The sequence below is a fragment of the Mixophyes fleayi genome, chromosome 1 (assembly GCF_038048845.1).
Source record: "Mixophyes fleayi isolate aMixFle1 chromosome 1, aMixFle1.hap1, whole genome shotgun sequence".
NCBI classification, from domain to species: domain Eukaryota; kingdom Metazoa; phylum Chordata; class Amphibia; order Anura; family Limnodynastidae; genus Mixophyes; species Mixophyes fleayi.
This window is the reverse complement of record NC_134402.1, coordinates 272,466,505-272,478,871: the sequence shown is the minus strand read 5'-3', so window position 1 is coordinate 272,478,871 and position 12,367 is coordinate 272,466,505. Positions and strand designations below refer to the sequence as shown.

General features: G+C 37.1%; 1 protein-coding gene across 1 annotated transcript in view; it reads right to left on the bottom strand.

Annotated features, from left to right (window-relative positions):
• SVEP1 (sushi, von Willebrand factor type A, EGF and pentraxin domain containing 1) overlaps positions 1–12,367 on the bottom strand; it is a 291,067-nt gene that overhangs the window by 142,508 nt on the left and 136,192 nt on the right. Inside the window, 2 exon segments of the mRNA XM_075204846.1 lie at positions 3,977–4,138; positions 9,282–9,515. Coding sequence (XP_075060947.1) covers positions 3,977–4,138; positions 9,282–9,515 — 396 coding nt within the window.

The following is a 12,367-nucleotide window of genomic DNA, read 5'->3' as shown; positions in this document are numbered from 1 at the left end:
TAATTAAGCATGCAATTCTATTAGTTTACACCATAGCACCATGGCATCTGTTTATTTCATGCACACCACATTTAGAACAATTAAGTAAATTTATCCATGGACACAGTAAGATTAAAAAATTAGTTGTGCTTTAGAGTAAGTCTGGTGCTGAACTTTCAGAGATATATCCTTAAAATAGTTTTTTTTTACTTCAGCAAGTTAATTTCCCTTCTAACTTCAGGATAATAAGCATTTGTTGATATTTAAATTGCACAAATTCCATACTGTTACTTTCTGCTCTATCCTATAACAACTGTACACCTGTGCATAACAATATACATACAACATATAATATTGAAGACAAAAATGTAAATCTAAATTGACTCCTGGGCTGATTCAAGAGATTGAAAACTAAATGCATATAGTTTTGTGTGAGGTGAGTTATACATTCTTATTGCACTATACTTTTCTGGTTGTATCAAAATAATAATTTTGTTTCCAATTAATTGCTATTCTTCAACTGGACCATGCAAAGCTCAACCAATGGAAGTGATCACTATGTACAGCTTGAAAACTTGTGCAGACTTGCAATTATCCCAGGTATTCACTTGTAATATTTTTGTGTAAAGCAGACATGGGCAAACTCCGGCCCACGGGCCACATACGGCCCGCCAGCCTTCCGAATCCGGCCCGCCGAGTCTGCCCAGGAGATTTAATTAATTTTGCTGCCAGCCACAGGTTCTGGAAGGGATACGGAGCTGGTCGGCGATTCGCGTCCCTTCCAGAGCATCAGATCATGCCGGGGCCGGATACAGCGTAATCCCCTGCGCTGCTGCGTAGGGAGGAAGTGCGCACTGTCCATACACCTCTCCCGCCGCATTTACAGCAGCGCCGCGGAGGAGAGCACAGAAGAGTATGGAAGAAGACAGTAAAAAGGTAAGTATTACCGTTACAGACAACATCATGCCGGGTGCAGCAGGGCTGAGGGGCAGCACGGCATGTAATATCTAGGTGGGGGTTCCAGTTACTGTGTTTATTGATGGTGGTACTGTGGGTCACTGTTTTTATTGATATTGGTACTGTGGGTCACTGTTTTTATTGATGGCTGTGCTGTGGGTCACTGTTTTTATTGATGGAGGTGCTAGTAACTTGTTCTCTTCTGTTTTTTATCTCTTCCCAGTAAGTTCTCCTGCCACTGCCATACTGCCAGCTGTCTCGTCCTCTGCTCCTGACCTTCAGACACTCTGCTTAAATCTGCCTAAACGTGAGTGATACCACCTATCATAGGGGATACTAATTTGCTGCCCATTTTGCCGGCACTGCAGTTACTATTGTGCTTCTCTTTGTTTGTTTACATCGCCAGCTGCTCCTGCCCCCCAAAAATGTCGTCTCACATAAAAAAAAGGAAAGTTGATTCTGAATGCCGTGTTTTCAACAAGACATGGACTGCTAAATATTTATTTACGGAAGTCAAAGGCAAAGCCGTTTGCTTAGTTTGTGGCACAGTTGTCGCTGTGTTGAAAGATTATAATCTGAATCGCCACTATGTGACCAAACATGAGGATAAATATAGGAACTTGTCTGACCAAGAGCGAGCAAAGGAGTCGGAGATTTTGCTATCCAAGCTGCAAACTCAACGAACACTTTTTACAAAACTTAGCACATCCAGAGATACAGCTACCAAAGCAAGTTATCTCATATCTCATAAAAAAGCTAAACGAAGTAAACCGTTTTCTGACGGAGAGTTTATTAAAGAGTGTTTGGTGGACTCTGCTGAGCTAATATGTCCAGAGAAAAAGGATGCATTTGAGAACATCCCTCTGTCCCGGCGTACTGTGACGAGAAGGGTTGAGGACATTGCAGGAAATTTGGAGTTTCAGCTGAAGAACAGAGCGGTTACATTTTCCTTTTTTACCCTGGCTCTGGATGAGAGCTGCGATGTACGAGGCACTGCCCAGCTACTTATCTTCTTACGTGGGATCACTGCAGACTTCAAAATAACGGAGGAACTGGCAGCCATGCAGTCAATAAAAGGGACAACAACAGGGATTGATTTCCTAACAGAAGTAAATGCCTGTCTAGACAAGTTGGGACTGAAATGGGACAAACTTGTAGGTGTGACAACAGATGGTTGTCCAAATCTGACGGGGAGAAATGTTGGACTTTTGAAGAGAATGCAGGATAAAGTTACCGGAATTAACCCTGAGCAGAAATTGACATTTTTGCATTGTATTATACATCAGGAAATGTTGTGTAGGTCAGTATTAAAAATGAACCATGTTGTTGATGTTGTAACTAAAACCGTTAACTTCATCAGAGCAAGAGCACTGAATCACAGACAGTTTGTTGCACTATTGGAGGAAAATGAGTCTGAACATTGTGATATCAGCTACCACATAAATGTCAGATGGCTGAGCCTGGGAAAAGTCCTGAAAGTTTTCCTGGACCTAAGACCTGTAGACGTGACTTCTCAGATGAATGACCTGAATGTCAAACTGCAATGCAAGGGCCTTTTTGTGCATGAAAAAGGACTACTGGTAAATTTACAACAGAGAGGAATTATAGGTCAGAAGATGGGATTTTTTGATTGGCTGAGATCTTGAGATCGAGTCATCTGGTCGGTTTACATCCAATCACTTCCAGTTTTTTAAATTCTTTTCAATGACTCTTGCCTAATCATATCAAATGTAGTGGCTGGATTTTTTTGTACAAATGTATGGTACTTAGCAAGGCTTTCAGGCACAATATAGCCAGTAAAAAAATGTTCCATCACTGAAGTTAAATGTTAGATGAAATTGGGACCAGATTTAAGCCTTTGCACAATGGGTCTGTGCTAAGGGATGCCAGAGGGTGATAGATGGACCACAAGCCCCCCCCCCCCCCCCCCCAACACCCACCTGCAACACCCATACCTCCCAATACACACCCAGCAATTACTGTTAATACATACCATGGAAAAATATCCACTCAATGAATCACATGTAAATGTTGCAGTCCATAATCTAAATTTACAACAGGGACTTTGCCCAATGAGCATCTGGATGAACAAATATCTCAAATGAGTGCTCAAATTGTAATAGCAACAAAATAGCAACTTATGTGTGCATGAAACGAGAAAAACATTGGTCACTCATCACAGAAAAAAAGTCACTTCTTATAATTTCATAGACCTGTGACCATCAGAACCAAGACTGTGAGTAAGCTCAAGAGGTTACATGAAACAGATAGAAATCCAGATGGCCTCATTTATATGTTTTTAAAGTTTTTTGTAAGTGATGCTAAATGTGCTGGTTCTGTGGAATTATTAATTAAATATTCAACTATTATCCTCTGGTGAGTGCCCAAAGTTTTTTTTCGTATTATTTTGCATAACTGTTATACAAGAGGGCAGCAGATGCAGACACTTAATTCTTGATAAGGCACCATCCTTCATCAGTAACATTATTTACAGAGTAGGGAAGCAGATATTTGCATATTAGACCAAGTGGTAGATAAGGCTGTGCATATTAAATCACCTGGAAAATGTCTTGCACATTAGACTGGGCACCAAATAAAGCTCTGCATATTAAACTGAGCACCAAATAAGGCTCTGTATATTAGACTGGGGACCAAATAAGGCTCTGCATAGTAGTCAATGCACCAAATAAAGCTCTGCATATTAGACTGGGAGCCAAATAAAGCTCTGCATATAAGACTGGGCACCAGGAAAGGCTTTGCACAGCAGATATGACATGAGATAATTATCTGAATATTGTACTAGGTAAAGAATGCCTTCTACAGTATGTTCAGGGAAAAAGAACGTGAATGCCCTGGGTTGCTGGAGCTATAAAATTCGAGCACACAAAGCACCTGAGTGCCACTAATAACGTCTGACAAGACATAATGCAAACGTGGTTGCCAGACACGTGTACTCTTGTACATATAGCCCTGGTAACAGCTATGGTATGAAACACATGTAATGCTTTTGTTTTTATAATAGTGGTCATGTCATACAAACCTTTGCATTCAGATAACCGCTTTGAATGGAGGTATTCAGTGTATGTGCTGGCAGGGCAGCTTTTACAGTCCATCTGGCCCTCTTCATCCTGGTATGAGCCAATCCAGCAGCTTTCACATGTGCTGTGTTCCAGGGAATAAAATGTACCCTTTGGGCAGTTTACTGGGGAAATCAATAAAACAAGCAAATGATATGTAAACAGTATAAGTACTGAGACTCCAAACAATGCAGAGTTTGATATGAAGAGCTCCGAGCTTCAGGCTAGTTATCAAAACTCCTTTTTACAAAGAGCTAATTGCTGTTCTTGATCCAAATCCTACTAATCACAATGAGAAATTCACAGTGATTTATTAAATGTGCTGTTTATTACTAAATAATAGCTGTCTATTGTAAGTAACAAGGAAGGATAGTTGATGAAAAAGTACAAACCTAAGAAGCTTAGCTCTGATTTATCTTAATCCTATAATGTGACTCAAGAGTTCAGCATTCACATTGATCAACACATTGTAAAAGAAAGGTGTCTTTCTTTTCTAAAGACCAATATAATTTCTTTTATGGCAACACTTAATAACCGAGCACAATGTACATATTTACATAAGGATTTTTCTGCTTTTTATGAGGTATAGAATTAAGAGCGTGACAAAAGAGTTTATTGAAATCATTAAAGAGTTGAATTGTACAATAAAACATGCAAGGAAAACTTAACTTATTAGCATCAATAAAGTGTATCATTAATTTTTTTTTAATTCTATGACTCATTATTAATTAGTATTTTTTCAAGTGCATTGCATATGTGTGGCAATCGTACCAATATGTTCCAGTTCTAACATGTTAAGTGATATATTTTTTGCGTTTTTTAGGTTCATTTATAATTTTATTGAATTACTGTGTGCATGCATTTTAAATTTAAGGTCCTCTATTGCTAATAATAGCAGTGTACTAATAGTAACAGACCTCTCAAGGCCTTCCTTCAGGACTCTAACTACAAGGGGTATAATGGAATAGATCAGTGGTGAGCAACAGTCGGCTCACGAGTCTTCACCTGTCGCACCTCTCCCCCATTAGCTGCACAGTGCAGGGAGGTCATCTGGCATACCCAGAGGAGGAGGGAGTGCACTGTTCTCTCCCTCAGGGGCGAGCTGGCAAATTTTAGCCCAAAGGGCAAGATTCAGCTCAGTAGTCTATTAGGAACATTTTAAAACAAAAAAATGCAGGTAGACCAGTGACCCAACCCAAGGTAGCCCACTATGGGACCGGCACGGTGGGCAGGTGCCCCCAAGCCTGTGCTCTGCCCCCTTCCTCTATGCTGCCCCTTTGATGGCTGGAGGGCCTCACTGGCTTAGATCAATAATGGCACAAAAAGTCCAAAACATATGTGCGTATGTTATATTTTCTTCTTTACCTGATATCACATGTTGAGATCATTTGTGGCCATTCGTGTTACCGTTATAACCATACATAGAAGTTAAGGATGCCAAGTTGTAAATTTTCTACTGGGTCCATGAAAGTGACAGATACGCCAGCGCCTATACAGTACATACGCCTTATGATTGATCAAGGAACACTATCTGAAAACAAATCATTCTAATGTGAAAAGTAACATTCTGCACAAAGAATGAAGAGAAAAAAACACAGTTCAATTTATTTCCCCTATTGAATCTATATACATTGATTATGTAAAAATCATGCTGTCACTTATTCACTTGCTTAAAAAGTCAATTGTCTCACAAATTGTACATATGTACATATTTATTTATGCCATATGTAGGTGTAGCAAGCTTCAAATGGTCTTTTAAGGCAAACTTACAGAAGTAATAAAAAAATTGCACAAGTGAAAAATTGTGTAAAGATAGAAAGTAAAGGGACTCGTACTGCAGGAATCCACCCAATGATGTAGGAAATTTTGCAAGGATTTGCATTTGGGAGGATTCCTGCTCTATTATCAATTTGAGTCCCTTTTCTATCTCTGTTTACACTAGTTATCACTTTTGCAATACTTTTATTACTTCTGTATCTTTTCTATTTTATTTGAACTATAAATTGTTCCTTAATTATCAATTTAATCCTTATTTATTTTTATTTTATTCCCTACAATTGTATTCCCTTATTTTACTTGAACCTGTCATATTCTTTTACTAGTATTATCCTATCACCTTGACAAAGAATCAATATCTTATCATAGAGCACTTACACAGTCTATTTCCCATACTTCACACACTGTACTTTTGTCATGCAGACTAAAGATATTAGAAATAAAAATAATCATAAGGTCTGAGTTTGTTTGCCAAGCAGGACTTAAACTGCTATTCTGACAATGCCACGTAATCAGTACTCTCACACACACTAAGGTCAGGATGGCCTCTGTTTAATCGCGTTTCCCTATCTAACTATAGGTATGGCTGTTAGCTTCTCTCAGTCAGTATATTTTCAATGTGATAATAACAGAGATGGTTTAAAAAACTAGCAGCAAATGCAATAGCAAATGTAATCCATATTTTAATTTATTAATTCTAAAAATATTTGGAGCATACTACCAATTCAATTAGTTCTCTGTACCATGAACAAAACACTTAGAAGAGATAAATTGTGCTCTCCTGCTATTAAATACAATATTAAATATTGTCCTGTTTGCCCTAGAAGTGTCCAGATTTTTTATCTGGTAGATATTAGTGAATTTCTATTCTTGAATCTAGAAACATATTTTGAATTCTTGCTTACTTCATTTTCTATTTAAAGATCTCCAACTAGTTTTCAGCACAGTGCTCTTAAAAATGCTTGATTAATGTTTACCTTTCAAAACCTGCTTCATCTATACAAGTCGTGTGCAAAAGCTGTTTATTCTGACTGAAGCTACAATACAATAATATTCTACTGCGAACAAATACTGCCACCTTCAGGACAAATCAGAGCACAAACAAACCAGGCACTGCATGTTTTAATGAAGTTAAAGGATAAGTTCTTATTTAAATAATACCTGTAATAAAGCTAATATTTGTCCAATACATGTACATGCATTTTAAGTATTTTTTATAGGATCGTCTGTGAATCACATTATCAGTTTTCTGGCTGGGGAAAGCACTGCATGCATTGACATCACAGCACTGTGTGCCATAACTGTAGCAGTGAGCTATGACTTCTGTCAGCCACTGATTGAATATATCCAATAGCGGTATTAAATATTATGCGTCACTCCCCTGCAGCATCATTATTAAGCTGCCTGGTTACATCAGCTAGTATTGGAATTGTGCACAAATCCAAGAGTTGCAAAGAAGGTGAAACAAAATGAAGTTTGAAAATGGAAAGCAGTGGGTAGGAAGACAGCCCCAAAGCATTGCTTTGTATGTTACACAGACGAGCCTAACAAACCACTTTAATTGCACAGAAGGCTGAGTAGTACTGTACCTTCCAAAGTAAAACTATAGATGTAGCAAGTATTAAACTAACATTTAACATTACACATCTTTATTGGTGCAACACAAACTGACTTTTTCAGAAAACACATTACATTTCGCAAAACAATTTTTTTTTAAATTTTTCTTCCACCAGAGAGCACCTTGAAAGAATAATACCACCCAGATCAAATAAATGAAAAACTAAGCAGCTCATGCATCCTGCGCTTTTGTGAATCAAATAAATATATTCACATCCTGGCATAAATAAATTATACACTCTCTGAACATAGATGATGCACTGGGTAATAAAACAAACAAACAAACATACAACAATTGACTGTCCAAATGGGATATAATGTTTTTCTCATTTTTTCTTGACCTGATATAGCTCAAATCAGAAAATATGGGCACTTATGGCAAACAACAGATGAAAATGACTATGATTTAGAGCAGGCCTGTCCAACCTGCGGCCCTCCAGGTGTGTTTTGGGAAACTACAACCCCCCTCATGCTTTGCCAGTAGACAACCTGTTGATAGCTGGAAGGGCATGCTGGGACTTGTAGTTTCACAACATCTGGAGGGCCGCAGGTTGGACAGGCCTGATTTAGAGTAACCAACATTCCCCCTGATTGCCAGCTAATCACAAGTGGTTTCACAAGCTGGCCGCTTGTGATTGGCTGATGATGAAGGGGATTCCCACTTAATCCCAGTTTTGATCACTTCACAATTTTGAAGTGAGCAGATGGGTCTTTTTTATAGGGATTTTCCCTTTTTTACTTGGACTACAGGTTAATAAAAGATAAATAAATAAAGATTTTGTTTTATATTTAATATGGTGTACAAGGTATTTGTTGAGTCTTTGATTCAATTAAGGTTTACTGTATGTTATGTAAGTTATGTGTATGTGCCAGGAACATAAATAGACAACTCTGGGCCCCATAGAAAAATCTTGTAAGGGCCCCCATGTATTCCCAAGGGTGAAAAAAACATATATATAGGTATTTGATAAGGGAGACTGGGTGGTGCCCATAACAGCTGTCTCATCTGCTACTATAGTTGCTATGCCTTTGGTATGTGTTTATTTTTATTTATTTTTACTGAGCAGGGTTCTTGAGCCCTTCTACATAGAGGGAATAGCAGTGTATGGAAAATAAAGCTCCTGTGTTCTTTCTACCCCTTTATCTCTTTGCAATACTTATGCTCCTCAAACGAAATCTTGCATCAGCATTTGCTCCACAAAACCGATGTGGCTGCTCACGGGGAACATCTTCCCTCTACCTAACTCTTCCCCTCTTCCTGTTCAATCCACTGCTATTTCAAAAATGCTGCAATTTTGGTACACAAATCTATTCGCTAGTATGTGCAAATATTGCAATACAAAATGGGTCCAATATTTTATATTGGGGCCATGGTCAGGTCATATTGGTTTTAACTGGAGCATACGTAGCCTAAAATTAAATCTATTTACAACGATACATTGTTGAACATAATATTACACACACACATAATACACACATATTGAATGTTATAAATGCACAGTTATCTACACATATGATATAATTGATTAATCGTACTTATTATTGGACAATAAAGTAAATTCCCATGGTATTCCTGCAGCATATACTACAGGGTTGCACTTCAGCTTTGGGGGCAATAGTTGACCCTCCAGTAAGTTATTTGGCTAGTCCAAGCCCTTTTGTAAGATGTAATAACATATGCTGTCATAGAGGCCGCTAATTAGGCTAGTAACACATGCAACTTGACAACTAGAAAATGCACGTGATAAAGATAAGACATTTGATATATAACATATACACATTTTTTACATCCTCTTATTAAATTTAGCATTGTTGTAAGTTACAAGTTATAAAAGTTTAGTTAAAATATATATAGAGAGATATGAGTTCACTTACCACACATACGTCCTTTCAACATAGAGCCTGGCCTACAGAACAGAACGGCTTTCCCTTCCTCCAGGGAGTTACTATCCACAATGATCATCTCTGAAGAAAATTGGAAGGAGTAGAGAGGCTCTTTCCGAAGAGTCCTCTTTAGCCTATTTGTTATAGTCTCTAACGTTTTAAGGAGTCGTTGCTGGTTGATTGATTCCACTGAGTCATTCCTTCTCTCAGGCAGAGGTACACTTGCTGAAAATAATTAGCGTTAGCATTTGAAGAATAAAACATCTTAAGTCTAAATTTCCAAATTGTGATTCCATCAGGTTATTAAAAAATATTTGCATAACCACAATTTGGCAGTGTGTGCATCATTCAAAAATTTTTATGAAAATTATATGTAATGTAGTGTGCTTTGTAAGAGAGACCACCCATAATGAAAGGTGTTTTAATTTCTCTTCAGTTTGCTTTATTTTGGGGAATTTTTCAAAATCCACTTATTCCATCCAGTTTCGAACTTTACACAAAGTAAATAGTAATTTTACACACACAGAGATATATAATTATATATATATATATATATATATATATATATTACTGCAACAGAAAAACAAGCAGGGCGCCTCTCAGTGATATATCAAATATACAACGTGAAATAGAGCAATACCATGCGTACCGTGAGGTAAACAATGATGTGTCTTGTAGGAGAAAGTGGAGTAGTCTTATCTGTACTTGTAGTCCTCCAGATCTCCGCCAATCAGTACCAAAATGTAGAAAAAACAACCATAGTATAACTCTGTATTATAATAGTGAGGGCAATATCCCCAAAAACCTATGGGGTGTGTGGGATTGATATCCCAAGGTTATGCATTAAATGACACCCATATAAGTGCAGTAAAAGATATCAGAATCAGCGTACCAGATTTCCTGGAGTATCCCGCTTCTGGATAATATTAAAACATGTGCAACACCAATGACTTCACAGTCACAACCTCATCCAGATGGCGAAAATGCATAAGATTGAAAAAAGGAAGATATTTTGGTATGCATATAAAAATTTTTAATAAAATATAATAAAAGCACTCACATGAGGTACTGGAAAACACACTGGATACAGCTCAACGCGTTTCGTCTTGTACAACTCAAGACTTCATCAGGAGCATAAGATACAAGTGTACAACATATTGGAGCTATTTATAATATAGCCACGCTAATTGGCACATGCGCGGTGACCGCCACTCATCGCGCATGCGCGGACCATAGAGATAGCTTTATTGCTATAGTTATACAGAACAAACGAACAAACTTAGAAAATAAACCACTATATATATAAACGGACGTTTATAGTGATAGATAAAGTGATAATGATCCCCCAAAAACACATAGTTGCCTTATGTAGAACTTGGTATTGAGTAAATTTACATTTATTCAACGTTTACTACATACACAGCCTAAACCCATCAGCGCGCATGCGCCGAAGAAAAGAACAACTTTATTGATATGGTTGATATGTGCGCAGCGTGAGTCCGTCAACGCGCATGCGCCGAGGCACAGAGCAACTTTCTCAGTGCAGATATGAAAGAGAAACATAGAGACCCAAAATGGGAACAATATGAGCCTACATAAACAGGTCCTATAAAAAATTAATAAACAATATATAATATTATAAAAGATATAAACATGTAGAAACTTATATAAACAAGTCCTATAACATATATCTATATACATATATATATACATATATATATATATATACATCCTTCCAACTCTTCGCTAAATCACAGTTGTTTCTTCCTGCCTATTATAATATATATTCTGGATGAATCCATATGAACATATGCCATATGTCTAGATATTGGATTAGACTGTGAGAGCGTGTGTGTAATATTTGATTACTGTAATCTTATTACATTATATGATAGCGTATTCACTATATATATAAAACACACTCCATTCTAGTAAAATACTAGCATATTTCTAAAACCACAATGGACCAAAATGGCTAATTGAATCTAGACAGAAGATATGATTGAATAAAATATAAAATATAGATTGGTCCAGAACTATGCTAGATGAGATGTCATTAATGTGACTATAGCATTGAGGTAAATTGGTGAACAAAAAATCTAGAAAGGAATGGAACATAAAATTGCTAAAGTTAGTTGTCTACAGAAAAGGAGCTATTTCGTAGTTCTCGTTCAACCCTGCTGGAATAAGCGTACCCAGTTCAAAAATCCAATACATTTCGCGGCATGAGAGTTTCTGTTGAAGATCGCCTCCCCTGACAGACAATGAAACCTTCTCCAGTGCCAGAAATCTAAGGCAACTCGGGTCTCCATTGTGTGCCTGGGAGAAGTGTCTAGAAACAGAATGACTCTCCATTCTATGTTTAATATTGCGAACATGTTCCTGAATACGGATTTTTAATGGGCGTTTTGTTTTTCCTATATATCTCAGTTGACATGAGCATTCCAGCATGTAAATAACAGAGGGAGTTAAACAATCCATACGTTGTTTAATGACGTATTTCCTACTGTTATTGGAATTCGTAAAATAAGTTTTCGCTGGATTTAGATATTTACAAATGTTGAACTGGGTACGCTTATTCCAGCAGGGTTGAACGAGAACTACGAAATAGCTCCTTTTCTGTAGACAACTAACTTTAGCAATTTTATGTTCCATTCCTTTCTAGATTTTTTGTTCACCAATTTACCTCAATGCTATAGTCACATTAATGACATCTCATCTAGCATAGTTCTGGACCAATCTATATTTTATATTTTATTCAATCATATCTTCTGTCTAGATTCAATTAGCCATTTTGGTCCATTGTGGTTTTAGAAATATGCTAGTATTTTACTAGAATGGAGTGTGTTTTATATATATAGTGAATACGCTATCATATAATGTAATAAGATTACAGTAATCAAATATTACACACACGCTCTCACAGTCTAATCCAATATCTAGACATATGGCATATGTTCATATGGATTCATCCAGAATATATATTATAATAGGCAGGAAGAAACAACTGTGATTTAGCGAAGAGTTGGAAGGATGTATATATATATATATATGTATATATATATGTATATAGATAT